The sequence below is a fragment of the Notamacropus eugenii genome, chromosome 2 (genome assembly GCF_028372415.1).
Source record: "Notamacropus eugenii isolate mMacEug1 chromosome 2, mMacEug1.pri_v2, whole genome shotgun sequence".
Classification (NCBI taxonomy): domain Eukaryota; kingdom Metazoa; phylum Chordata; class Mammalia; order Diprotodontia; family Macropodidae; genus Notamacropus; species Notamacropus eugenii.
The window spans coordinates 79,734,121-79,759,032 of record NC_092873.1 but is presented as its reverse complement, the minus strand read 5'-3'; the positions used below and the strand labels follow the sequence as shown (position 1 = coordinate 79,759,032).

Here is a 24,912-nt window from a genome sequence, read left to right as displayed (position 1 = left end):
AAGGAAACCAGGGAAATTAAGAGTCAAAGGTGAAGGGGTTGAACATTCCAGATATAGGGAACAGCCAGTGCAAAAGTATAGAGAAGGGAGATGAAGTGTCCTCTTTCAGAAACTGTAACATAACTGGATCTTGTCATTCATGGAGGGGAGTAGTGTGTAACAAGACTGGAAAGATAGAAAACAGCTGGTTTATGAAGAGATTTAAATGTCAAAGACATGAGTTTGTATTTGTTCCTAGAGGTTATGAGCTGACTGAGTAAGGAGTGAGTGACACGGTCTGATCTGTGCTTTAAAAAAAATCATCTTGGCAGCTGAGAGGAGAATGGATTGGGATGGAGAGAGATCTGAGACAGGGAGAACAGTCAGAAAGCTATTGCACTATTCCAGGTGAGAGGTGATGAGGTGAGACATGAAGAACTAGGATTATGACTGTACGAGTGGAGAGAAGGGGACATAGGTGAGATACGATGTGAAGGTGGAAACAGGATTTAGCAATGGATTCCTAAGTGGATGTGCAAGAGCCAAGGGTCAAGGATGAGCCTGAGGGACTGGGAGGATGGTGGGGCCGCAACAGTAATAGAGACATTTAGAAAAGGGAAGAGTGATAATCATAATGAGTTTTGCATTGGAATATCGATTTTGAGATAATTATGGGGCACCTAATTTGAGAGGTCCTAAAAGCAGTTGTCAAACAGGACTGTAGTTGAAAGGGCACAGAGTTGGTTCTATAGACCTGGAAATCAACTTTATGGAAATAATTTTTGAACACATAGGAGCTAATGAGATCAAGGTGGTGTAAAGCAAAAAGAGATGAGGGCCTAGGGTAGTACTTTAGGAGACACATTCATAGGTAGTGAGCCTGACATAGATGAAGAGCCAGAAAATGAGACTGAGGAGTGGTCAGACAGATAAGAGAATTAAGACAGCAGAAGTTCAAAAACCCAGACTGTGCGCGACAAGGTGACCACCTGTGTCAAAGGCTACAAAGAAGTTAAGAAAAATAAAGATTAAGAAAAGGCCATCAGATTTTGGGGAATACTGGTAACATTGTAGAGGAGGATTTCAGTTCAATGATGAGGCCAGAAGCTGGATGGCAGAGCATTTAGAAATGTGAGATGAGAGGAAATAGAGACTCCAGTTGTAGATGGCCTTCTTCTAGAGTTTAGTCATGAAGGGGAGAAAAATTACAGGACAACAGCTGGTTGGAATGGTAGGATCAAGTGAGAGTTTTTTTAAGGATTGGAATGACAAAGGCCTGTTTGAAGAGAACAGGAAAAGAGACTATAGATATAGAGAAACTGGAGATTTGAGAAAAAGAATGAGACAGAGAGAAAGAGAGGAAGAGGAGGAGGGGGATGGGGCAAACAGTTGAGTGGAGATAGTATAAAGGTTAGAGGGTTGACTGATAAAAGAGGACCACCTCTTTATCTGAAACTGGAGTAAAGGGGAAATAAATATGAATGACAGAAAGTAAGGAGGAATCTTTATTTGAGTACTGGAAATAGTGGAGAGGGAAGTGGTGTTATCAGGAGGAAGCCGTGGCATAGGGCCAGAAAAAGAGAGAACTGAAAAAGGAAGAAAAATATAAGCTTGAGGAGAGTTTATTAATTATGAAAGAAGCATTCTAGAGGATAGTGGAAGAAGCAGACAGATCTGGGGTTGAAGGGATGAGGAAACGGGATTGATATATCAACAGATGGGGGTTCAGAATCACCGGGATGGGGAAAGTATAAAGTGAGTAAGGGAATGGGACCGAATCTAGACAAAATATCTTTGCCACTGTCTCTATGTCAATGTCTCACACAGTCTGTATCTCTTTAGTCTGTTCACTTTTCTCTTCCCCTGAAGACTCATCCTCTTCTCTCCTTTTGCTTTGGCCTCCTACCACTCTCTTTCTGCCAGTTCTCCCCCTCTCCACACTGGATTGAGTATCTTATTTCTTTCAGCAATATGCTTAAATGGAGGTACTCGGGATGGTGACTCCTGCATCTGTCCCACTGGTTACAGTGGAACGCTATGTGAGAATAAGGACATTGTGTGCCTGAATGAGGGCACGTGGGATGGAATCAAATGCATCTGCTCGCCCCTCTACTATGGCCCTAAGTGTGAAATGGTCTCAGAAAGTCTCCAAATAGGTAAGCCAAACATCTCAGGGCTACATCAACACCTGACCTGGGTATAGGGGAGTGAAAAGGGACCAAAGGTACATTCTTCAGGGAGAGGGTGAAGGGTTGCAAAGCATGGGGGATAGAGAGGGTTCATTGTGAATGACTGGTATGCTCATAATCAAGTCCATTTCTATCAGACTCTCCTCCAGAAAAGGTCAATGCTACTGTGGAAGTGAAAGTGTCTGTGACCAATAAGAACTTTACACAGGACCTAGAAAACAAATCCTCAGATGCCTACAAGGACTTCTCTGAAACATTCAAAAAACAGGTACAGAATCAATGGATCATAATAGTACTGGATTTGCCAGGAACCTTAGAGGTCACCTAGTACATCCCCTGATTTCATAGAGGAGATCTAGAAGAGTTAAGTGACTTACTTAAGCTAAGTCACTTGCCTAAGGTGACATAACCAGTTAATGCCAGAGACAAAAAATTTGCCCCAGGTCTCCACAACACCCAGGTCAATGCTTTATCCATTAGACTCTCTGCCTCCTGCTCATGGTGTCTTTCACTCTGGTCCTGTTTCTCACTCTTACCATCTCCGGGAAAACAGAACAGTGGGAGGAGGTCTGCAGTGGGGTTAGATGACTTAGACATAAGCCATCTTACCTGGACAAGTCACTTCACTTTTATGAGTTTCAGCTTGCACCTGGAGGCAGGAAGACCTGTGTTCAAATCTGACTTGAGACACTAGTTGTGTGACCCTGGGCAAAGCACTTAGCCTGTGTCAGCTTCAGCTTTCCTCATTTACAAAACAGGAATAATAGGACTTACCTCCCAAGGTTGTTGCGAAGATAATATTTGTAAAGTCTTTGTACACCTTAAAATGCTATTGTTTTTATTATTATAGCTTACTAGGTTATTTGGAGAGTCAAGTGAGATAATGTATGCAAACTGCCCCTGTTATATAAGGTGCTATATAAATGTTTGTTGTATTGTTTATAATTCTAGTATATCTTGCTGCTTTCCTTCATAGAAGCCGTCTTTCCCCCCTTATTTAGAATACGAGAATCCTCCAAATTATCTGAATTTTCTCAGTTAATCATCAAACATATACTACTATTTGCTAGGCATGGGGGAGTACTAGTGTAAGGTGGGATAGTGGGGGAGAGGAGAACTGGCAAATGAAAGCCCATTCTTTAGAGTATACGCACTCAGTTCTAGTTGAGCAGCTGTTCCTCACTTCTAATTCCATTATATCTTGATGCTTTTTCTCATGCAAGTTGTCTTTTCCCTCTTAACATTTAGAAAAAAAGAATCCTCCAAATTATTTGAATTTTCCCAATCAACCCACAAGCATTTACCAAGTGACTGCAATGTGCTAAGTAACTAGTAGGCAGTTTGGGAGGAGGGGTCAGAAAAGTCTTCATGCAGAAGATAGTGCTTGAGCTACATCTTAAAGGAGGACACTATGAGGTGGTGGGGAGGAGGAAATGTTTTCCAGGAATAGAAGAATGGCCAGTGCAAAGGTAAGGAGATGGGAGATGAAATGTCATGTGTGAGAAACAGGGACAAAAGCTGTGTGGTTGGATAGCATAGCGTGGGAAGGGAAGGGCTGCTAAGTGTCACAGTGGATAGAGCACTGGGCCTGATCTTCCTAAGTTTAAATCTGGCCTCAGAAACTAGTTGTGTGACCCTGAGAAAGTCACTTAACTCTGTTTTCCTCAGTTTCCTTAACTATAAAATGAACTGGAGAAGGAAATGGCAAACCATCCCGGCATCTTTGCTAAGAAAACCCCAAATGGGGTCAAGAAGAGTCAGACACAACTGAAAAACAATTAAACAACAGGAAGAGAAAGATACTGAAAGATGGATGGGAACCAGACTGTGGAGGGCTTTAAAATTTAAACAGAGGAGTTTATATTTTATCCTTGAGGCAATCAAAAGCCAATGGAGTTGATTGAGTAGAAGAGTCAGATCTATGCTTAAGGAAAATGACTTTGACAGCAACGTTTGGGACAGACTGGAGTTGTGAGAGGCTTGAAGCAAGATCTGGCAACTGACTGAATATGTGGGTTGATGAATAATGAGGGGTCATGGATAATGCCAAGGTTATGACTGGGAGACTAGAAGAATGGTGGTGTCTTCAATGGAAATAGGGAAATTTGGAAGAGAGATGGGATGATCAGACCATAGAAGCAAGGAGAATAATGTAATGAAAACCCATAGAAGAGAGAACATCCCAGGGGAGAGTGGTCAACTGTGTCAAATGCAGCAGAAGTAGTTTCACTTGAATAATGAGGTTGGAAGCCAGATTGCAAAGGGTGGAGAGTGAGGAGGCAGCAGATGTAAATAGATTTTTCAAGTAGTTTGACTGAGAAAGGGAAAAGAGCTTTAAGATGGCAGTTTGAGGGGATGGTAGAGTCTAGTGAAGGTTGGTTTTTGGTTTTTTTTTTTGTTATTAAAAAAAAAAAGACCAGCATGTTGAAAGAAGTGAGGGAGAAATCAGTATATAAAGAGAGGTTGGAGATTTGTGAGAGTGAGGAGATAGATGACTGAGGATATAATTTGCTGGAGAAATTGAGAGGAAATGGGATCAGGTACACAAGTAGAGGTTGACCTTGGCAAGGAGAAAGGCCATCTCTGCATGAAAGTAACTATGGAGAAAGGAGGAGAGAGTGGAAGGTGATGTCAAGTTTTGAGATGAAGATCATGGGAAAAGTGGAAGCTCACAGAGAATGGCCTAAATTTTCTCAATAAAGACTCAGCTAAGGCTGATCAAAAGAGGGGCACATATGAGAGACTTGAGAAGGAAAGAGAAGGTTTGGAATAGCTTCTGTGGAGAATAAGATAGGGAATTAATCAGAGAGCAGGGAAAGGGACTGCTTGCTGAGGAGAGCCCAGCTGATGTTGGGCAACATGAATTATAATTGGGGTGGAGGTGGATTGCATTCCTCTTCTGGAAGAGACCTGGATTCTCACCCCATGAAGGAATCAGTGGAGACTGGAATCCCAAACTAGTCCTGGCTTATTTAGGTTTTCCTCACTCATCCTTTCTAGACCTCCCCAGTGTTGATGCTAGGAGATCCCTTCTTGAAAGAGACAGGTGGTGGCCCTTGAGGAAGAGAGCTGAACTAGAGACAGAAGACTAAAGGGAAAAGACTAGGTTAGGGAATGGCAGCATCTGCCTAGCTCTTCCATGGAGACACTGCTCTCCAAAAGGAGTAAAACAACTTCTCCTATGTCCTCAGGGTCTAAGAAGGTCCTTTTGTGCCTTTTTTGTGCTTTCCTTCCAGAATCTACTCTCACACAGGTCCATTGTTACAGGTCTCTGCTAAAGGCCTGCATTATGGGACAATTTTAGAGATGGAGAATGACAGGAAAGGGGTGGGGCTAAAGAATACCATGATTCTGACTATTTAGGTAACTCAGTGACTCCTCTGCCTTTCAGATGGATTTCGTTTACCGAAACATCCCTCAGTATGCTGGTATAAATATCAAGAAGCTTTCGTAAGTCATTGTAATTTTGGGGTAAGCAGAGCCATGGAGGGTGGGAAGTTACGTGGAATGGATGCCCTATTAGTCTGGAGTATTCTCCTTCCTCACCTCAGCATCCTTCAAGGATGAATCAATGAGTCAACACTTGCTGAGGATACAAAGAAAGAGTACCACAGCCCCTGTCTTGAAGGCACTTACATTCTCATGGGGGAGTACAACGTGTATAGCAATAGGGAAATATAAGATAAATATAAGAGTGGGAGCAAGGTAACCTTAGAGAAGAAATCACTAGCAGATGAAGAAGGGTGGGAGGCAAGGGAGACCAGGGGATACCTCCTACAGAAGGTAGTGTTTGAGTTTGGAAGGAAGCCAAGGATTCTAAGAGGAAGAGGTAAGCTAGGGAAGCATTCCAGGCATGGGGGACAGCAAAGCAATGTCCCATTGATGGGAGATGGAGCATGTGTTTGAGGAACAGTAACAAGGCCTGTACATGGTTGGAATGCACAGTTCACGTGCGTTCATGTACATGATGTATAAGTATATGCAATGTATAAGACAACTAGAAAGATAGGAAAGACAAGGCTGCAAAGACCTTTAAATCCCAAACAGGAATTCATTATTTGATTCTAGGGGTAAATAGAGAACCACTGGAGTTTATTGAGTAGGGAGGACACCTGGTCAGAACTCTATTTTAGGCAAATCCCTCTGACAGTTCTATGGAGGACAGATTGGAATGGGGAGAGATGTGAAGCAGGGAGACCAGTTAGAGGGATATTGCAGTAATCTAGGTTGGAGGTGATGAAGGTCTGAGCTTGGGGAGTGGCTGTATGAGTAGAGAAAAGGGGGTGTACCAGAGAGATGTTGTAGAAGAAGAAACAAGATTTGGCAACTGCGGTAAATGAGAATGAGGAGTGGAGGATGGCACCTAGACTGCTGAGTCTAAGGAAAGGTGGGTCTATGAGTCTGAATTATGGATGATACCTGGATAAAGGATGTTCCAGGCTGTCCCCTATCTCCATGAAGGGAGTTCCCTCTTGAGGGAAGAGGGCCTAGCTGGAAACAGACATTCCATGTGGTTGTTAGGTTGACCTGGTTACCAACCCCACTCAGGTGCTGAGAAGATGATGAGATGACCTCCTCTCTTTCTTTTCTCAGACAAGGCAGCATAGTGGTGGACTATGATGTGATCCTGCTGACAAATTTCACCCAAGATTACAAGACAGAATTGCAGGTTATCAAGAAGAGCATAGAGGAAACAACTAAAAAAGTAACCAATGAGCAAGGATACCAGGGATGCAATGGTAAGTGCCTCATTTCACCCCTGCTCACCCAACCTTTTTCTTATGACCCTCCCATACACATGATGCACCAACCACCTCTGTGCCTGTCTTTGCTGCCCCCAACATCAGTACCTATGTCTGTAATGTCTTCCCTCTCCTTTTGTATTTGGTAAATTTTTACCCATCCTTTAAAAGTCAACTCAAAAACTACTTCCCCTGGAAAACCTGCTGTTGGGTTCCTTGTCCCTAACAACCTTTCCCCCTCCCACCCTCCACCTCAGGCCTTGAAGGCATAAAAACCTCTCTAATAAGGGAGCAACACAAATTATGCATTCCCTACCCTTGTAAATTCCAGGAGGGCAGCATCTTCCCCAGCACCTAGGCCCAATGTTCTTCACATTTTCTTTTGGGTCTGGACCTGTGATTTTCATCTGTGTAGGGAACTCCCAGTATGGAAACTCCCTCTACCAATACCAATTCTCATCTCCTTTGTGATAAAATCTTAGAGAGTTGCCTGGGTCACTGAGAAGTTAAGTGATTTGCCTATGGTCTCACATCCAGAGGCAGGATTTAAATCCAGGTCTTCCTAACTCCCACATCAGTCCTTTAGCCTTTATGCCATATCACCTATCCTTTTCTACATAGTAGGAGATTAAATTAATGTTAAATTGGATTGAATTTCGTGAGACAGGGAGAGAGCCTGCAGGGTTCACTTTCTGATGGCCTTCATCTGTCTCTCCCATCTGAGAGAGAAGGGGCCAGAGGGAAGAACTGAAAACAGATATAGTCCCAACTAGAGAGTCGTTAAAACCCAACTAGGGCTCACCTACTTTGAGGAACTGGAAATCAGAAATGTGGTGAGGAAGGAACAAGTATTTATTAGATGACTATTATATTCCAGGCACTGTGCTAAGCACATTACACACATTTCATTTGATCTTCAAAATAACCCTGGGAGGCAGGTGCTATTATTACCCCCATTTTACCTATGAGAATATGGAGGCAGAGTGTGAATGACTTGCTCAGGATTAGACAGCTAGTAAGGATCTGAGTCCAGAGTTGAACCCAGGACTCCTTAACCTGAGGCCCAGTACTCTATGTTAAGGTCCCTTTAAGATGAAGAAATGATATCAGCTGTAGATTCAGAGATATTAAAGCCTATCACAAAACCAGCATCTTCCAGGGGATTCTCAGTAGCCACAATGCCAGGATGGAGGTGGGCTGGTGGGGCCAACGAAGAAGGAGAAAACAGTTCTGAGGATGATTAATGGGGAGGGGGGAATCTATGGGGGAAAAAATCTGGGAAGGAGAAAATCTTAAATCTGAAACCTGAAAGTCTAAGGGTAGGAAGCCCATGTTTCCTCTCCTCCCCACCTTCTAAGGGCTTTCCTTATCCCCCACTCTTGGAGAGGAAGGCTTCAACAGAAAAGGCCTGAGACAAAGAGAGATTTACTCTTGGTTTTCCTCTTTTACAGAAACATTATGTTTCAACCCCAGCGAGACATCAGTGAAGGAGCCTGTATTTCACTATGATCCTGAGGGTACGTGAGCCTAAAGATGAGGTTTGGCTGGGGTTAGGGTGAGCTCTGGAGCTTGCCTTGGGGCAAGAGTTCCTCCTTTGTACTATTTATTCGTCTGACTTTCTCCCTTAGGGCAATGCCAACAGAGTGCTAAAGACTTGAAGGAATTCTTCTACGTTGAGTACAAGAATGGTACACCACATTGTATTAACAGATGCATGCAGGGATTCAACTCATCACTGGACTGCAACCAGGGAAAGTGTCAGTTCGAGCTGGATGGGTCTCGAAAAGGACCTCGATGCTAGTGAGTTCCCAGGCCCCCCCCCCAATAACCTCCCTCCTTTTCCTAGTCCCATCTGGGCCCTCCCTGAACCAGATTTTCCCCTATCCCTCCAGAGGGGCAGGTTTTGATCGAGGTAGGGTAAAAGCTACAGTCACATCTATAACAGTCCTTGCCTCTTACTAGCAAGAGTGTTCTCTCACTGCGGGCCATCCTGACTTGGCCCCTACCTTCAGGGAACCACATTCACTTTCTTAGACAGCTGCCAATCTTAATGGGAGGAATGTGGTAGCCACCATTCAAATGTGAAGAAGGACATACCCACACGAAGAAGAGAAAAGCACAAAACCCAAATCACCCCAACATAAAAGCAAAGAAGTTATCAGTTGGTGCTAGGAATGTACCAGGAGCCAGCTCTGTTTTAACTTGCTTAAATTTTCAGTGTGAGTAATGCCAGGTACAAATCAGGGCTCGATTTACTTTGAACTCTCTAGACTTATGAAAGTGCTAATAATGCAGATTTAACTTCAAAGTGTGTGTGCATACATTTCCCCCCCAGAGGGTCAAGTTGTTAAACATTTCCCAGTGCACTTCAGTATTTTCCATAAACCTTGCTTAGACTCAGGTAGATAGCAGTAGAAGGTTCAGGGAATGAAGTCGTGGCTAGATTAGAGGCCTGGTGACTGGAGGCCAATAATAATATTAAAGCATTTGGATAGTGCTTTGGGGTTTGTGAAGTGCTTTTCATCCTTTATCTTATTTGAGCCTCGCAATGCCTCTGACTGCATCTTTCCCAGGAAGGGGGAAAGTCAATGGAAGGACTATCATGTGTAATTGAGGAAGACTTCTGGGAGGGGAGGAGCATTGAGCAGATTTAAAGAGGGTAAGATAAGGATTTGATGTAGAGAATTGGGAAGGGTGTCCCTTACATGGTAGTAGATGGATGGGAAAGATGCAAGAGGGGTTTTGTCTTCATAGAGTGTAATGGGGTATCTGAAAATGAGTTAAAGGCTGTGGGAGCAATTAGTGATGGATTCTCAACATGTGATGAGGACTATGGGTACACCTCGGTTGGACCCATCCCCTACCCTCACCCTTCCATATAGGGAACCACCTTAGGGATCAGGAAACAATATTAGAACAATGAGGGAGGCCACACAGTTGTCCTGGGGAAGCAGCAGTGGGTAATTACAGCAGAAGCACTAGCCTCTCTCCCACTCTGAGGTTGCTTATAGACTATAGATTAAGTCAGGAGTACACAGAACCTCTTCCAATACTGGCCTTTATGCTTGGTTGCTGGGCTGATTGTGTTTACAAGGAGGAGGACAGGAGAGGTACATGAGACCACTTTGAGGCAGAGCAACTCAGTCTAATGTGCTTTCCTTCATAGTAGGTGTCCCTGTGAGAGTAGAAATAACCCTAGAGCTGGAAGATGATTCTATGAATTCAGTTTTTGGTCCTGCTATGACCTTTCTGGATAGTCATTTGACATGTCTAAGCCTGTTTTCTCATCTCTAAAACGAGGTGAATGGACTGTATGATCCCTGAGGGTCCCTTCTAGCTCTCAGTTTTGTGATCAATAAGTCCTGTGCATTGGGTTATACTGTAAAATGCTTGAGGTCTTGGGTAAAGAAAACACCAGGGATTTTAGGCACTGAAGACTCCATGTCATGGCAATTGCAATCAGCTTTGGAACCTTTCCTGTATCAAAAGTAGTCATACCCTAAGACACAAGATCATAGCTCCCAAATAGTTCTAGGTCCATTTTCTTTGAACCTGGCCTCCATCTCCATTCTAGCTCACATTTCCTTCTCCTGGGGCCCCTTGACCAGTCCCTTATCTCCTATGTCCTAATTCCTAGAACCTGCACACATCTTTACCTTCTTCATGGCCTTCTCCTCATGGGAAAAAAAGGGTCAGTTCTGGAGATCAGGCAGAGTTAGAAGAAAGTGTCCATGATCTTGACTTAAATCTTCTTTCTCTCCTACCTTTACTATCATTCAACAGCTGTATTATCACAGACACACACTGGTACCGGGGAGAAACCTGTAACCTCAGCACCAGTAAGAACCTGGTGTATGGGTTAGTGGGAGCATTAGGGGCAGTGCTGGTGGTCAGCATTGTTGCCCTCTCTGTCTTCATGTACAAGTCCCAGAGGAAGGTCCAAAGGTGAGCCATCTCTACATCTACTTCTTACATTCTAGATTCATCTCTGGCCCCTGAAGTTCTTCATATCTTCAGGATGGCCACTGAGGGTCGGGAGGAAAGATGATCTGAAGGAAGTCACAGTTAGACTGGATGCTCTTCAGGCCATCTTCCCAAAAGACAGCTTCTCTGAATGCTATGGGCATTGTGCTGGGCCCCCAGTTCTGAAGGGGTTTGGAGTCATTCTGGCATTTTTTTGTCAACAGTCAAAAGGCCAAGCTGGATCAAGTGTATAAATGGCATGAAGAGGCTGGAGGACCAAGCCCCGGGACCTTCCAGAATACAGGCTTTGACATCTCTCAAGGTACCAGCAGCCCTCTTTAGCTTCCTAGTGGCTGGAGGGAGTCACTTGTGAGGAATTTCAGAGGACTGAGGTCTAGAGGTCTGAGGGAGGGAAGGCAGTTCCCAGCTCTAAAACTCTGGGCCCCACACAGCTTCCAAGACTATATTGACAGCAAGAAGGTGGGAGAAAAAAGCACTAGGCAGGACTGGGGAGAGAAAATGTGAAAGAAAAGTCACCTTCCCAACCACGCCACCTTCCCTCTTGTTCTCCCTCCCTCTAGAACAAGAAGATAGCCTTTACGGGAATTCTGTCTACAGTAACTTCCAGCCCTCCTTTGGTCACATTGACCCCGAAAAGAAGGTAAGCAAGAGCATTTCTCTCACCTCAAATTCCCTGACACAGACTTTTCAGGTCAATCAGAACTGTCCCTAGGCTTTGGCAAATTGGGGCTGTGACTCTAGGCCCTGAGCACTAAGGGACCCCCATGCTTCTGGCATTTGATAATTACTCAAAAAAGGCAATTGTTGGAGAGAAGGTGGCTCCCATATTTGGTACCCCAGATGTGATGCACATCATTGTCTTATAATACCTTCATATCACCAAGAATAAGAGGTAGAACAGCCCTCTCCCTATATCCCCATATCCTTGTATCCATATGCAAATCTCCTCAGGTTGCATCTTGCATAATTTAACCTGGGTGGATAAATAGGGGTGGGTGGAGAACATAGGGAAGAAAGCATACAATATACTTCCTGTCTTTCTAGGATAGCCTGTTGGTCAACGTTAAATAAAAAAACCATGACAAGGAAATTCTGATATCCAGCTGGGTAGACAGGTGAACCACACTGAGTTATTCTGAGACAAATTTGCCAGTTCACTGGTTCAGATCTCACCATTACATCGATTTGTACCCCAGGGTCTATGGGAGAAAACTTCCCTAATCTTCAGCATCCTTACTGTCCTCATCCCTCTCTAGCCTGAACATCTTCCCATAGCCTAGCATCCACACAGATACTTTTTCTTTCTAGATCCAAATCCAAAGGCCGCACGTGGTAATGACCACCGTTTGAAAACTCACTGTTGAAGAAAAGCTATCAGTGCAGCCCTGCGCGGAGACAAGGATGGCATGAATTGTAATACTGCCTCTGTTAGTGAACAGCCTGGGCTTTGTTGATATGAGATTATGTATGCAAACTGCTTTGTAAACCATTAAGTGCAATGTAAATTTCATATGTTATTATTATTGTTATTATTATTATTATTATTATTTGTTACTATTGTGGTGTTCTTGCTCTTGCTATCCCAAGGATGATGTTCTCCCACCACACAGACGCTCACCTCGCCCTGGACAGGAGCTCCCAGATCCTTTCACATGGAGGAAAGAGAGGAGGGAGATGGAGGAGGAAAGAGGGAGGGAGGAAGGAAGGGAAAGCACTTAAATAAAGACATCGTTGTGATCTTGGCTAAATTCTGACACTTAGGGGTTGGTTCTCCCAGGGTGAAATTTTTCTGACCATCTAGTTTCAATAAAACGGATAAATTATATACGCAAACGCATACAACACTTAGATCTTTTCCTACATATACACAGGCTTATGAATATGTACACACAGGGTCTGGAGTTGATTCTGTAGAATAGTTCTAGGGTGAAACATTTCTGCTAGTTTAACCCAAGGCCCCTTGGGAACATCATGGAATATTAAACAGCCACCTGAATGTCTCCTGAGGCTTTAATCTTTCAGGCGGAGCTTGGGAAGTGGGGTTGATGCAGAACCAGTCTGGTCACCAATGAGGAAATGCATCTCCTCTAGAACCCAGGACCAGCACCGACCCATGTCCAAATAATATTTATCCCTAATATTTGTATATGGCTTTCTGTATTTTTAACTGGCTTCCACACACCTTAATATCCTTTTGTCCTCACAAAAGCCTTATGAAGTGTCATCACTTGGTAGATAAGGATGCTGAGAAGAGAGAGTGAGGTAGCTTGCCTAAGACCACAAAATGAGTGATTTGCAGAGCCAGGATTCACAATAGCCTCCTGATTCCATATCTCCTAAAGGGTTGACCTTACCTTGGGGTTATAGCAATCTGCTTCTTTCAGCTACACCACATTTGGCAGGAGCCTAGGACTTTGCTCTAAAAGATCATTCAGAGCAGCCCCAGGGCTTGGTTTTGGTTCCCCAGGATTCTATACCCTCTATTGGTCCATTGTGGCCACTTTACTTCCCCACCTTACTTCCACTAGGATTCCATGATCGCTATGTCCCTCATCATCTACCTATTCCAACAATTCAGACCTTTCTGTGATTCTCTTCCCCTTCTACCTTCACTCAAGTGGTAACTTATCTGCTAGGTTTCCCTTCCTCTCCATTTCTACATTATAGGATTTGAGGACTAGAAAATTTTTGTTATTGCTATCCTATTCTTATCATTTGCAAAGGCACTGGTGTCAAAGGACTTACTGAATCATCAAAACAGTCAGTGGTATTCATGGTTACAAAAGTAACAACCATTAATATCACTTGAGTCATGTAATAACCCTATGAGGCAGGTGAAGCACATTATTACAGTTTATCCAGAGAGATAAAATCCAAGGTTATATATAGCTCAGCAAGGGCAGAGTGAGGACTCAAACTAGCAGCTTCTAACTTCTGGTCTGGTGCTTTTCTCCTGTGTTATTATGTGCTACTGCTTCCCTTGCATTTGAGATGTCAGTCCTGTTTTACCACAGACCACACAGACAGATCCATTTCCTAAGTTTCTCCTCCACAGAACACTCCCACTGAAACTTTAACTTCAAAACAAAGCAAAACTTTACTCTGCTGCTCCCCAGTGGTTTCCTTGGAACCATTCATTACACACAGAACATTCAAACTGCCCCACTCATATGGTTCAGGCAATCCTGGACAGCTCCATGTACAACTCCTGGGTGTATGACTGTATGTGTGTGTGGGGAGGGGTAGCTACTGTGTCTCCAGCTCCAGAGTCCTTTCAACTTTCTCATTTCTTCATTTGCCTTCCAAGCCTTCGGCTCCTAGAACTGAGCCAAACCCTAAGAGATGGCTACTTAAACACTTTCCTCCAATTGGAAAGCTTCAGCAGTTCTAAGGGAGTTATCAAGTCTCAGTAGTATACATCACTACTTATTAACACAACTTTTTCTTCAATCACATTAACTTTTCAACACTGTCCTTCCCCTTCCTTCTTTCCATTCATTTTCCCCCAGCTCATCACCTGCTATCATGACGGGGATTCTCAGAGTCTCTCAGGCTTGACATGGAATGCTTGCCTAGATAAAGCAGATAAAGAGTCCCAGAGTTCCTAGCTCTATTTACACTCACCTCACATAACCACATTTATAACAAGCACCAAGGCTCTTCTCTTTATGATCACTCTGTGTTCTGGGGAAGATCCATGGATCAAGGTTGCTTGCAGAGGAATCTCAGCTCTTATCTCAGTCAATGCCTCTTTCCTCTTTTGTGCTCAAGCAAAAATTGGTGGCCTTGAAACATCTACTGAGTGTGGAAGGGAGGAAGGAAAAAAAGCATGAGTGCCTATTATGTGCTAGGTACTGTGCTAACCATTTTACAAACATTATCTCAGTTGATCTCAACAACAACTTTATGAGGTAGGTGTTTGGGAAAAATATAGGCTAAATAATCTTCTCCTTTAATGCATGGAAAAACAACAGCTCCAAAACCAAGGGCTAACACAAATCCTGATGATGCAATTAAGACTTCAGGACCTTCCTGCTCAACGCCAGTCCTCCCTCTCTTCAACCTTAGAGGAACTAATTAACTCAGCGGTTGACCAAATGGAGCAAACACTATCAATTTCTCTTCCTCTCAAAGACTGAAGAACTTGGGTGCACTGAATACTCTTGGTGAAGGGGTATTATGAACAGGACAAAGGGAACCCTTAGGGGCTCCTAGCATTGAAAACTATTGCCTTAGAATGACCTAGAAAGAAGCTGCGTAGCTGCCTCCTTTTATTCTGGGATCCTGGAATCTAATTCAACAGGACTCATAGACTTAAAAGGGACCTTAAAGATCCTTCTCATTTTATAGATGAAGAAAATAAGGCTGATAATTGTCCACAATCACCCTGAGTGTAAAGGTTCAGGCTGATGACATCACTTTCCTGTCCCCTGAGAATGAAACAACCAAGAAGAGCTCCAATTATTCTCTGGGGTTTGACTAGAGAACCAACAATGGGAGACTCAGAGGCAGAGGGATGTCACTTAGTTAAATCAACTTTCAGTGTCCTGATATACATCCTTGTTGAATATCCTCACCCAACCATGGCAAAGTAAATCTGCTTTTGTTAACTGCTGAATGTCTCATTTAATTCCAGTACTGAACCTAAAATACCAAGGGGCAAGCCTGAGTCAGGCCCATCCCAGAAGAGTTAGAACAGTGGGGCTGGACTGGAATGGAATAATCTCATTGAAGCAGAGGACGGGCAGTGCAAAAAGAATGGGAGCCAGGATTAGCTCCAGTGTTTCTGCTGGTGCTTTTGGTGATATTTCTGCAGATGGTGGCACCGCACCCCCTCCTACCCCTGGAAGTTTAGAGAGTAAACTGTCCAGGACCATTCAGCAAGGAGATACCATTGTGAATGTGCTCAGTGTCATTTAAGAATTGTACCCTGTAGTAGGGTCTTCTTGTGAGACATGGTAGCCTTTTCAGCTGATGTCTGGCTTTCCCTTACCACTACAGAACACTAGAACCTTTCATAGGTCAGTCAGATTGTCTGCCAAACCAGAAGGGGAGCAGATGACAGTCAGTGTGGCAAGGTCATATGGAGCTGTACAACATGAAAGAAAGCCTTACCACCCAGTTTTCTCCTTGGTGGGAATACCAGTCATGACCTCCAAGCACTGGTATTCCTGGCTACCAGCCCCAAAGAATGTTTTGGGGTCAGACTTCAGGGAATTTCTCCTTGGGTGAGATCTAGGACTCTCTCTCTCCTGGTTAAGCTGACTTAGCTCATTCCCAGTAGGAGAGCTCCTTTGTATTATCTGGTGTATATTCTTATACACATATATGTATATATACACTCACATACATACACATATGTATGTATATATATATATATATGAAAATCTGAGTATGTGTATATACATATATATGTGTATATATATTCTCATATATACTTTCTCGGATTTCTGCTTTACTATGATTTGGATAAATGGTTTTCTTTGATTATCATTACATATGTGTAGGAGTCAAGCTTTAGATATAAAGCATAGGGTCCTCCTGCTTCCCCTATTAATGAAACAGCAATCAGAAGTTAGCCTGAATCTGAAAATTACATCCCCTAGACTAACAATGTTTAAGGGAACAGATAGAAATAATTTTAGCCCGGTTCCCGCCTCTCTCTGAGGAGAAAAGAGTGGTCTCATCTCTAACCACTTGATTCTCCTGTTGGCAGGAATTAAAGCATCCTTTATAGAAGGTGGGAAGAGGAGGGGCTAGAGATGCCTATTCTGCCTCCCTTCGAACCATACAATGCCATCCTCATGCTACCTATGTAGGACAGCCCTTGTACCACAGAGTCCTAGTTCTCATCCAGCAGGAAGTTCCCCAAAGTCTCTTGCTTAACATGATGGAGACTGCCAGCTTCTTGCCAGAGTTTTTTCCTTTAGCAACCTGTAAAGTGTTCCTTTCTTTTGAAGTTGGAAGTGCCCAAAGTCCAAAGAAACTCAGTTAACTCAAGAGACAGAAAACTAAAAAGACTTGAAGAGAACTCCAGAGCTCTTATCTCCCACTCCCATAAATTCCACTCTGCTCTTCTGCGGGTGTAAGACATTGATTTCCACCAATAAGGAGAGAATGTCATGCCATGGACTTTGGGACTGAGTTACACCCAAGAAAAGAGAACAAGCTGTCCTCAGGCCTGATTTGCTTATGCCTTCCTGGTTATCTAAGGGCATAAAAAGTACCCAGATCATCTAAAAGCATAAAAAGTTCTACTGAGAAAAAAAAAGAAGAAAAAGGAAATTTACATGATAACATTATATATTTAAAAGGAATAGCAAGATTTGCAGTTTCATATGTAATCATTTTTTCTTTTATTATACTATGTTATGGAAATGCTTGTTTTGCTCCATGAATTAAAAATAAAATAAACACTTTCTTTAAAAGTCGCTATTCTGGTGGGGCTAGGGCCCTTCCAGTTTTGTAGATTTCTGAAAACCATCAGAGTCACTATACTCTGCCCTGTTGATCAAATGCATTTCCATATAGAGATAAGAGGGAAAGCGTATCCAGAGAAGCTAATTACCATTATGTTCTTGCTGTATGTCTCTGCTGTGTTAGGGCAAAGTTTTGTTAACTGTTTAATAATTCGCAATTTGTTGAACTTATTTTGTCCCAACAGTGGACTTAAACGAGGAGAATGCTGGTTTTAGGCCCTCTCTAACAAGGGGAATGGTAGGCTAGGAAGAATGGGTGACAAAGACCAGATGGGGGCTAGTTCTGGATGGAGAAAGTTAGCCCTGACAGCTTGTGATGTCCTCTGTAAAGGACCTGCAATTCTACTTTCTCTGTAAACCCCACAATTCTATTTTCTATATTATCCTACTAGTTACTGGTCAAGTCCTTTTGGTAAAACCCTATCTCTGTCTTCGGTAAATTCGGGAGTAAAGGCCAAAAGATCTGTAGTAATCAATATTCCATAGACCCAGTCTATGCTAGGACTAGTGGTATCTCCTTCTCCCAATAACTCTAACATGTGCACAACCTCATGGAGTGTGATCTGGGGTTTACTTTCTGGTGTTAATCTTTTTAATACTGAGGGTGAGGGGGATGACTGTCTTTACAATGCCATTTTTGTCTTGTGTCATAAGCTCCTGACTCCTCTTGTAGGGAATAAGGTCCATCTTTGCAGGATCTGCCCCCTAGCCAGATTTTGCCCTACAATCCAACTTGTGTGGTTGTACACAGTCACATGCAAGCATATATAAGTAGTGTATATGTGTGAGTATGTGTGTTTATGTATGACCATCTGGGTGTATGTATTACTATGAATGCATTATATTGTAGGGATACATAGATAGGGTAATGGACTCAGGTGTAAAGGTGATATTGATCAGTTCTATGAAGATCTACATCTTCTAGAAATAACACCAGAAAAATAGATATCACATTCATCCTAGAGGACTGGAATGCTAAAGTAGGAAATCAAAAGATAATTGGAATAACAGGCAAGCTTGGCCTGGGAGTAGAAAAGGAAGCGGGGAGGAGACTAATAGAGCTTTGTCAAGATAAGTCACTGGTCATAACAATCGCTCTTTTTCAACACCCCAAAAGGCAATTCCACACATAGAAGTCATCAGATGGTCAATACAGAAATCAGATTGGTTATATACTTTACAGCCCAAAGCGGAGAAGCTCTATACAGTCCATTAAAACAAGATGTGGGGCTGACTGTGGTTCAGATCATGAGCTTCTTATTGCAAAATTCAGACTTAAATTGAAGGAGGTAAGGAAAATTATCAGACCATATAGATGAAAATGAATATGAAGTAGAGGTAATAAGTAGACTTAAGAGATTAGATCTGGGAGACAGAGTGCCTGAAGAACTACAGGCACAGATTGGCAATATTGTACAGGAAGCAACAACAAAAAACATCCCAAAGAAAAAATAGAGCAAGAAAGCAAATGACTGTGTGTTAAGGCTTACAAACAACTGAAAAGAGAAAGAAAGGGAAGGGAGAAAAGGAAAGACATATCCAACCAAATGCAGATTTCTAGAAAATAGCAAGGACAGATAAGAAGATTTTCTTAAATGCACAACTCAAAGAAACAGAAAAAAACAATAGAATGGAAAAAGACAAGATTTATTCAAGAAAATTAGAGATATCAAGGGAAAGTTCATGCAAAAATGGGCATGATAAAAGACAAAAATGGTAGGAATTTAACAGAAACAGAAGAGGTGGCAAAAATACACAAAAGAACTATACAAGAAAGATCTTAACATTATGGGGACAGTCATGATGGTGTGGTTACTGAGCTACAGCCTGATATCCTGAAGAATGAAGTCAAGTGAGCCTTAGAAAGCATTGCTAACAATGAAGCTAGTGGAGGTGACCTGGAGCTACTTAAAACCCTAAAAGATGATGCTATTATATATGATACTGTTATTATATGCACTCAATATGCCAGCGAATTTAGAAAATACAACAGTGGCCACTGGGTTGGAAAAGGTCAGTTTACGTCCCAATCCTAAAGAAGACCCATGCCAAGGAAGGTTCATATTACAGAATAATTGTGCTCATTTCACATAGCAGCAAGGTTATGCTTAAGATTCTGCAAGGAAGACTTCAGCCACATGTGAACTAAAGATTACCACAAAGAGCAAGTTGGTTTTCAAAGAGGCTATATTGCCAAATTGGCAATATTCATTGGATTATGGAGAAATTAGGAGAGTTGTGGGGGGAAAAACAAAAAATCTCGACTTCTGTTTCATTGACTACACTAAGACCTTTGACTGTGTGGATGACAAGAAAATGCGGTAAGTCCTCAAAAATATGGGAGTACCAGATCATCTTATTTTTCTCCTGAGGAGCCTGTATGCAATAGTTAGAACTGAACAGGGAACAACTGATTGGTTTAAGATTGTAAAAGAAGTACAGCAAGACTGTAAATTGTCACCTTATTTAACTTACATGCAGAGTACAGCATGTGAAATGCCAGGCCAAATGAATCAAAAACTGGAATTAAGGTTGCTAGGAGAAATATCAACAATCTCAGTTATGCAGATGATATCACTCTGATGGCAGAAAGTGAAGAATTAAGAAGTCTCTTGATGTGGTTGAAAGAGGAAGAGTGCAAAAACTGACTTAAAGTTTAACATCAGAAAAACCAAGATCTTGGCAACTGGTCCCACGGAAGCAGTGTCAGATTTTATATTCTTGGGCTTGATAATGTTTAATATAAAATTTTGGAATAATCTCTTTGTTCTCTCTGAAGCAAACTCAGAGAATGCCTCTTCCTATGTCAGCAAAAGCCAGCCAAAGCTGACTCTGCACTCCTTGGGAGACCTTTAACCTATGACATATCTTGAATAATGGGACTTTCCTTTGTATCTTATTATCTATAGACACATACTATGTTATGGCATATTAATGGTAAAGAAAAAATAGGCATCCTGGGTTTCTATTGAACATTGTTTGCCCTTTCCTGTGTCAGTTATCTGTTTGGGGCAGGAAGCCTGCCACTTAACTAGTGGTGGGATTTCCTTACCACCTGGGACATATGTTTACCCAGCTTGGAATCTCAAGACTTGACTGACATTGCTTTGTTAATTGTCCTGTCTTACTGAATTTATGATTTGCTTAATTAGGAGAGTTTCTTTCTCACGGCAAAATGTACTTAAGACAGATGATTTCTGTACTAGGTAGTCAGAGTCACCTCTGACTCCATAGCGCTATGTGACTGTTTTCTTTATGGGGAATTGATTAATTAATTAAATCATAAAATGTATGCATTCAGCCTGTTGCCTTTTCTATAACCAAGTTTTCAAGTCAACAGGCTCAACGATCACTGAAGAGAGTGACTACGGCCATGAAATTAAAAGATACTTACTCCTTGGAAGGAAAAATATAGCAAATCTGGACAGCATAATAAAAACAGAGAAATCACCTTGCCAACAAAGGTCCATATAATCAAAGCTATGATTTTTCAGTAGCAATGTATGGCTGTGAGAGTTAGACTATAAGGAAAGCTGAACCCCACAGAATCCAGGTTTTCAAATTGTGGTGCTGGAGAAGACTTTTGCGAGTCCCCTGGAAAGTCAGGAGATCACACCAGTCAATACTTAAAGAAATGAATTCAGGTTATTCACTGGAAGGTCAGAGCTTAAATACTTTGGCTACATAATTAGAAGATAGGATTCTTTGGAAAAGACCTTGATGTTGGGAAAGACTGAAGGCAAAAAGAGAAGAAGACAACAGAGAATGAGATGGAAACAATGAACATGAACTAAGACGGACTTTGAAAAACAGTGGAGAATAGAAGGGCCTGGCATGCTATGGTCCATGGGGTCATGAAGAATCAGACACAACTCCACAACAACAAAAGAGATGGACCAGAAGAGCCTTTCCAGTTCCCAGATTTTGTCATTCCAAGACTAGCTCTGCACTCTTATCCCATCCCATGGAGAGAAGAGTTATAGTTTTAGAAAAGACCACAGAATCAGAGACAGTAGGGTTTGGGAGAACTTGGAGATTATCACTATCCAAAGCTGCCTGCTAAATACATGGAGAAGACATCCCCCTCTTCTGTATTGTTAGTGAGGATAGAAGCCTTTTTATAAAACAAATATACAAATCTTAGCCCCAGTTGAGGGCTAAGGGTATATGACAGATATGTCATTGCATAGCCTAGATGTAGCATGGCAGAATATAGACAGGAGGTTGGCACAACAGGTACCTAAGCTTGAGGTCCAGGTGAAGAAGATAGCAAAGGGGGCTCTCCAGGACTGGATGGAACTGGTTACAGAAACCATGATCATCATTCTCTGAGCTTAGGACCTGTCTATCACTAAGAATTGTGGAATTTTTTTGTCTGTTTTAGCTAAATAAAGGTAATATTCCTGTGATTTTGGAGCTTGTCAGTTTCCATGTTTCTTTAAAAAAAAATGTTCCTTGGTTTCGTTTAACTTTCCCCTTTGTTACCAGGTAAAACGTCTTTTGAAAAAAAATCTACCTTTGCCTCAGGAGCACCTCCTAGAGGCTATATGTTAAAGTTGGAATGGCAGTTTCTAGAACAGATGTGGAATCGACACAACTACAAAAACCCAAGCTAGGGAGAACTAGGGATCAACATTTCAGTTGCTGATTCTTTTCTGGGGGAATTCTCTCACAAAACTACTCTTCTAAGTCCCCTGTAAAGTTCTCTTTATCTGATTCATATTCAAACTTGAAGAGAAAAAGATGCCTTTAGGGACCTTGCTTCTGGTTCAAGACTTAGCAATCAATATCAAGCAATCAATAAACATGTATTAAATGCCTACTATGTGCTGGATTTACAAAAAGATGCAAAAGATAGTCCCTGCCTTCAAAGAGTTTACTAATCTCCTTCTGTGGCATTTAGCATTAGGTCTCCTGTCTCCTCTAATTCTAGCTCCAAGGCCTCCTATTGCAAGGCCGAGAGCAGGGGCTCTTTACCTGAGGTCTGGGAACTTTTTAAAAAAAATATATTGATAATTATTTCAATATATTCAGTTTCCTATGCGTTCTGTTTTATGCAGTTGAAAACATTATTCTGAGAAAGAGACCATAGGTTTCACTGGACTGACAAAGGTTAAGAATCTGTGAGCCAGAGAGTGTGAGTGTAAGGGAAGGTTAGCCATCACACACCTCCAGTCTCCTCATTCCTGCCTCTGAAATGAGCAGACAAGCCATCTAGCTGGCCAGAGGAGTGAATGGTTGTAAAGGATTAAGGTTGTGGAGGTGATTCTGAAGGTGGAAATATTCTGAATAACTGAGGGAAAAGGGTGGGGGGACTTTCTATAGCCTCCCTAGCTTCACTGACAGACTGGACAAGAATGTGTCCATTTCTAGATTGTGCTGTGACTCAGCAAACCCTGCTGTTTTTGTGCAGGATCCCAGGCCTGAGGAAGCATGACTCAGAAGCTGAGGGAGGGAGCAGTTATAAGCAGACACTGCTGCAGTCCATGTGAGGTTTTGTTGTGGGGAGAACGAGTTGTTCTTTATCCTAGAATCCCAGGGTGAAGTTATGGTTTTTGTGGTCTGATACATGTGATACCATCAGACTCCTAGCCATGTGGCCCCAAGAAGGGTCTAGGTCCTCACATTTCCCTAGCATCGTGGTTCCATTCCTCCATTCCCTGCAGACTTCATCTTTGGCTGAGTTTTCCCTTTCATCCTCTTTGCCCCCCAAATGTTCATCCCTTTCCCCAATCCTGTCTTCTTCCAGAAAATATACCATGTACCAAATGAGAAAGAGAGGTAAGCAGCAATCCCCCTGACAGACAGACGGTGGAACAAAGTCATCCTTCCCTGCATGTTGCTGTTCAGTCAAATCCTAGTGTCCTGAATCTCCCCCACATTTGTTAGTCTTTATCTCTTTCCCTCATACTGGCTTGAACACAGCCTAGCAGAATGCCCCATACAGGAAAAAGCTGGTACTCACCAGGCGCTCTTGGCTTTTTGGTCTCATAGAAGACATCATGAGAACTAGGGAGAAAATGGAAAGGAGGTGGCAATCAAGGTAGCAGGGCAGGGCCTAAATACCCAATCTATAAAGTACAATGGGTAAAACAACATAACAAATGCTAAATCCTCCTGGTGATGTGTCTTATTGGGAACATGGTTGGAGAAGGGCAATCTTATTGGGGGGGAGGGGGAAGGGAGTGAAGAGTAGACTTTATCTCTTGTCCTTAGATGAAAAGACCAAGAGGAGCTAACAAGAACTTTGTGGCCCAGAGAATACTCTCCCCTCAAGAATGTACTCTTAGGCCCTGCCAATGGATCTGAAGTTCCTTAATGAGGCACTGTTTCCCTCTCCCACCATATTCCTTCCCATACTCTGATCCAAGCCCATAGCCTCTCCAAGGCTGGGCAGAGTTCCCTAGGAAGCTTTCTTAGAGAAGCCAGGAAATTGAGGAGACCAGAGAAAAAGATGGGGCCAGGGAAGAGTCAATGAGTCAGGAAGGGACTGCATGAGACTGCTCAAAATAGCCTGAAGCTGTCTCACACCCCTATGTCTAAGACAGGCCAGCTCCCAGGGACATCAGCCAGCTAGCAAAAGACTCCAGAGGCAGGGAAGAAAAAGAAGACTGTGAGCGGTCAATTTAAGATTCAACCATTTATTAAGTACTTACTATGTGTCAGGAACTGAGCTGAGGAAATAAAAACACAGGAAAATAAAAGGAATACAAAGGGGAAAAAATTCCTCTTTCCAAAGAGCTTATATTCTGTCTGGGCGGGACCCAACCTGTACATATACATCTATAAATACATACAAATGTATACATACATACACACACAAAATAAATGCAAGGTTATTTGAAAGGGGAGAGGGGATGGTACTAGTAGGTAGTAGAAGGTATTGAGAAAGGGTTCATGCAGAAGAAGGTGACCTTTGAACTAAATTCTGAAGTTGTAACACTAAACCAGAAGAAGAAGATTATTTTTCCCCTCTGGGAATCTGAGCTGCCAGGATGTTATAAGTTGGGAGAGTGAGCCTACAGGGACTGTTAAAAAGTTTTGAAATGTTTTAAACAATTTGTTACATAGGAAGAAAAAGACAAAGCCAAAATAGTTCCTACCCTTAAGGAGCTAGTCTGTTAAGGCTTTGGCTCTGGGATTCTTCCATGTGTGCTAAGGAACAGAGCAGGACCTCAGGACTGTAGAAAGGTCAGCTCTAGGTCCAAGGGTCACTGAGTGAGGCTACTACTCTTCTCCATCACAAATAGGGAGAGTGCCAAATACTTATTAAAGCATTCATAGGTCAACAAGAAATAAGGATGGTGAGGGAAAAAGCAGGAGCCCATACATCTGTCGGTATAAGGGGAAAGCAGGATAAGTGTTTAAGTCAATGTGATAGGAGGTGAAAGTTGGTGTATGTATTTGAATAGTGTGCCTGTATAGCAGCACAGGACATAGTGGGGTGGGGTTTTAAGGGGTAAGGGGCAAGGGTGGCTTTGTATGTTTGAGATGGGGCATATGTGTGACAATGCAGGAATTCTAAGTGTATAGGGAGGC

General features: G+C 42.5%; 1 protein-coding gene and 1 long non-coding RNA gene across 8 annotated transcripts in view; one reads left to right on the top strand and one right to left on the bottom strand.

Moving 5' to 3' along the window:
* Positions 1–12,727, top strand: part of LOC140525723 (uncharacterized) — a 28,659-nt gene extending 15,932 nt beyond the window's left edge. Inside the window, exons 2-11 of the mRNA XM_072641347.1 lie at positions 1,947–2,135; positions 2,306–2,436; positions 5,560–5,618; positions 6,762–6,907; positions 8,362–8,427; positions 8,539–8,710; positions 10,694–10,855; positions 11,098–11,195; positions 11,455–11,534; positions 12,203–12,727. Coding sequence (XP_072497448.1) covers positions 1,947–2,135; positions 2,306–2,436; positions 5,560–5,618; positions 6,762–6,907; positions 8,362–8,427; positions 8,539–8,710; positions 10,694–10,855; positions 11,098–11,195; positions 11,455–11,534; positions 12,203–12,244 — 1,145 coding nt within the window. The 3' untranslated portion in view covers positions 12,245–12,727. The remainder of the gene's footprint in view (positions 1–1,946; positions 2,136–2,305; positions 2,437–5,559; positions 5,619–6,761; positions 6,908–8,361; positions 8,428–8,538; positions 8,711–10,693; positions 10,856–11,097; positions 11,196–11,454; positions 11,535–12,202) is intronic.
* Positions 1–24,912, bottom strand: part of LOC140525726 (uncharacterized) — a 133,367-nt gene that overhangs the window by 27,490 nt on the left and 80,965 nt on the right. For 5 of the 7 annotated variants that reach the window (XR_011974098.1, XR_011974095.1, XR_011974101.1 and 2 more), the window contains 2 exons: positions 23,339–23,382; positions 14,519–14,692 (listed from right to left, as the gene is read on the bottom strand). This is a non-coding gene — a long non-coding RNA (uncharacterized lncRNA). The remainder of the gene's footprint in view (positions 1–14,518; positions 14,693–23,338; positions 23,383–24,912) is intronic. The other 2 variants (XR_011974096.1, XR_011974100.1) reach the window with 2 other exon arrangements.